The sequence below is a fragment of the Eurypyga helias genome, unplaced genomic scaffold, assembly GCF_000690775.1.
Source record: "Eurypyga helias isolate BGI_N326 unplaced genomic scaffold, ASM69077v1 scaffold8457, whole genome shotgun sequence".
Classification (NCBI taxonomy): domain Eukaryota; kingdom Metazoa; phylum Chordata; class Aves; order Eurypygiformes; family Eurypygidae; genus Eurypyga; species Eurypyga helias.
Window position 1 is genome coordinate 11518 of NW_010262233.1, and position 1926 is coordinate 13443.

Sequence of the window (1926 nt, forward strand, 5' to 3'; positions counted from 1 at the left end):
CCTGTTCCTTAAGCAACTGCTTGCTGTTTCAGAAGTCCCTTGGGCATCAGTAGCTGCTGACAATAGTTTATGCAACTCGTACTGTGCTTTACTTAACCCCAGAGTTTGTCCCAGAGCTGGAAAGAGGAATATTGGCTCCAACTTCATCCCCACATACATGAGCTCTTCAGAGAACAGCTGGGTAGGGCAGCCTCTCCTCTGGTATATACACCCCCCTGAGCTGGGTGAAGAGACCATGTGAGGGAAAACCTGATGTTGGTCCACTTTTTGATCAGCATTTATTTTATAAGCTGAGGTTTTACAATTGTTTAGGTGCTTACAGACATCTCTGCTATCTCTGGTGAAGGTTTACTATGAGATGCTGAGTGGGGAGAAAATAAGAATACTTCGAGGCAAAATGCTTTTGATGAAATGTCATGAATAAATTTGTCCCTTTTATGATGAGTTTTATGATATAGGATTCAGACATTTTTCTTAGATCCTCAGGTCTTTGAGTGATAGGATTATAAGATGTTTTTCTTTCTTTCCCAGATAAATTTTCAGTTTTTCAAGCCCCTTGACCATTGAGACAGGGACCAACTTTAAAAAAAAAAAAATCAGTAGCAAACTCAAATCACCTTAAGTGAAAACCTTACAAAATTACAAGGTTTTTTTTACAGAATCCTGTGGTTTCTGACAGCTTACCTTGTGGTTTTTGAATGCTTGGAGTCTGAAGAGCTGCTGCAATGAATTTTAAAATAGAGACCTTAGACTTGATTAATCTGAGTGCACTGAAATGTAACAGGAAATAGGAAAAGGGGCTTAAGGGTCTCTTTACACACTCTAGAAACAGACAACGTTAATAGGTGGGGCAAACCTGAGGCTTGCAGGAATTAAGCAATACCAATACAATTTCAGAAATCTGCGGATCTGACCCAGATGTAGCTGGAGGACAATAGTGAGGAACCACCCGGGAGAAATGGTGCCGAGCTGGAGCTGGGCAAAACTCGGCAAAGCGTGAAAAGAGTTTGCGGCAGAACTGACCACAGTATCCAGCTCATCTTCCGCACCCAAAACCTAGCAGGAGTTGTCCTGGCTGCCTGCTGGCCCCGGCAGGACCCCCCTGGCAGCCCGAAGCCAGACCGAAATTCAAACACCTCTCACAGTACTTGGTCTTATGCAACTTCCTGCCCCAAACTAGAGTGACCACCAGAAAGGCGTTTGTAGGGCCCGGCAGGGCTAAGGGGTCCCTACCTTGGCCAGACGCTCGGCTGGTCCTGGTGTCTCCGGAGAGCCTCCTCTTCCTCACTTGTCCTTCAGCGTGGCCATGCCCAGGGCCTCCGAGCTGTAGTCGTACTGGTTGCTGGAGGACACGGACCGTCCCCAGGAGCACTGCAGGTTGGAGCCCCTCTTGCGGAAGGAGGAGGTGAACCTGTAGAAGTTGCGGTGCCTGTTGCGCAGGTACTCCCGGTAGTTTTTGGTGAGCAGGGTGTAGAGGAAGGGGTTGATGCAGCTGTTGCTGTAGGTCAGGCAGGTCACCAGGTAGTTAATGCACTTTTGGGTTTGGGTGGTGAGCTGCAGGGAGCTGCTGTAGAGTCGCACCAGCTGCCAGATCCAAAACGGCAGGAAGCAGGCCCAGAAGACCAGCACGATGCTGAAAATCATGATGAGGACCTTCTGCCTGGGGGACCTCTTGCTCTTCTCCTTGTGGGGGGGGTTCCTCTGGGACTCCAGGTAGGTCCTGGCCAGGCGCGTGTAGAGGAAGCCAATGATGATTCCCGGGGCCATGATGCTGGTGCTGAAGAGCACCGTCAGGTAGGTCCGGTAGGCATCCTCGCTCCAGGTGGGTGCGCACATCCTCTTCACCTTGCCCTCCGCCTTGCCCCCCTCGGTCAAGGTGACCATCAGCATCATGGGCAGAGTAAGGAGCAGCGAGACCGACCAGAC

The 1926-nt window shown here is 49.9% G+C and overlaps 1 protein-coding gene across 1 annotated transcript; it reads right to left on the bottom strand.

Moving 5' to 3' along the window:
- Positions 1 to 1284: 1284 nt before the first annotated feature.
- On the bottom strand, positions 1285 to 1923 carry LOC104512586 (urotensin-2 receptor-like; the record flags this gene model as incomplete). Its single annotated transcript, XM_010155624.1, has 1 exon — positions 1285 to 1923. A coding segment is annotated over one exon (639 nt), but the record flags the coding sequence as incomplete, so codon positions are not given.
- Between the last annotated feature and the right edge of the window lie 3 nt (positions 1924 to 1926).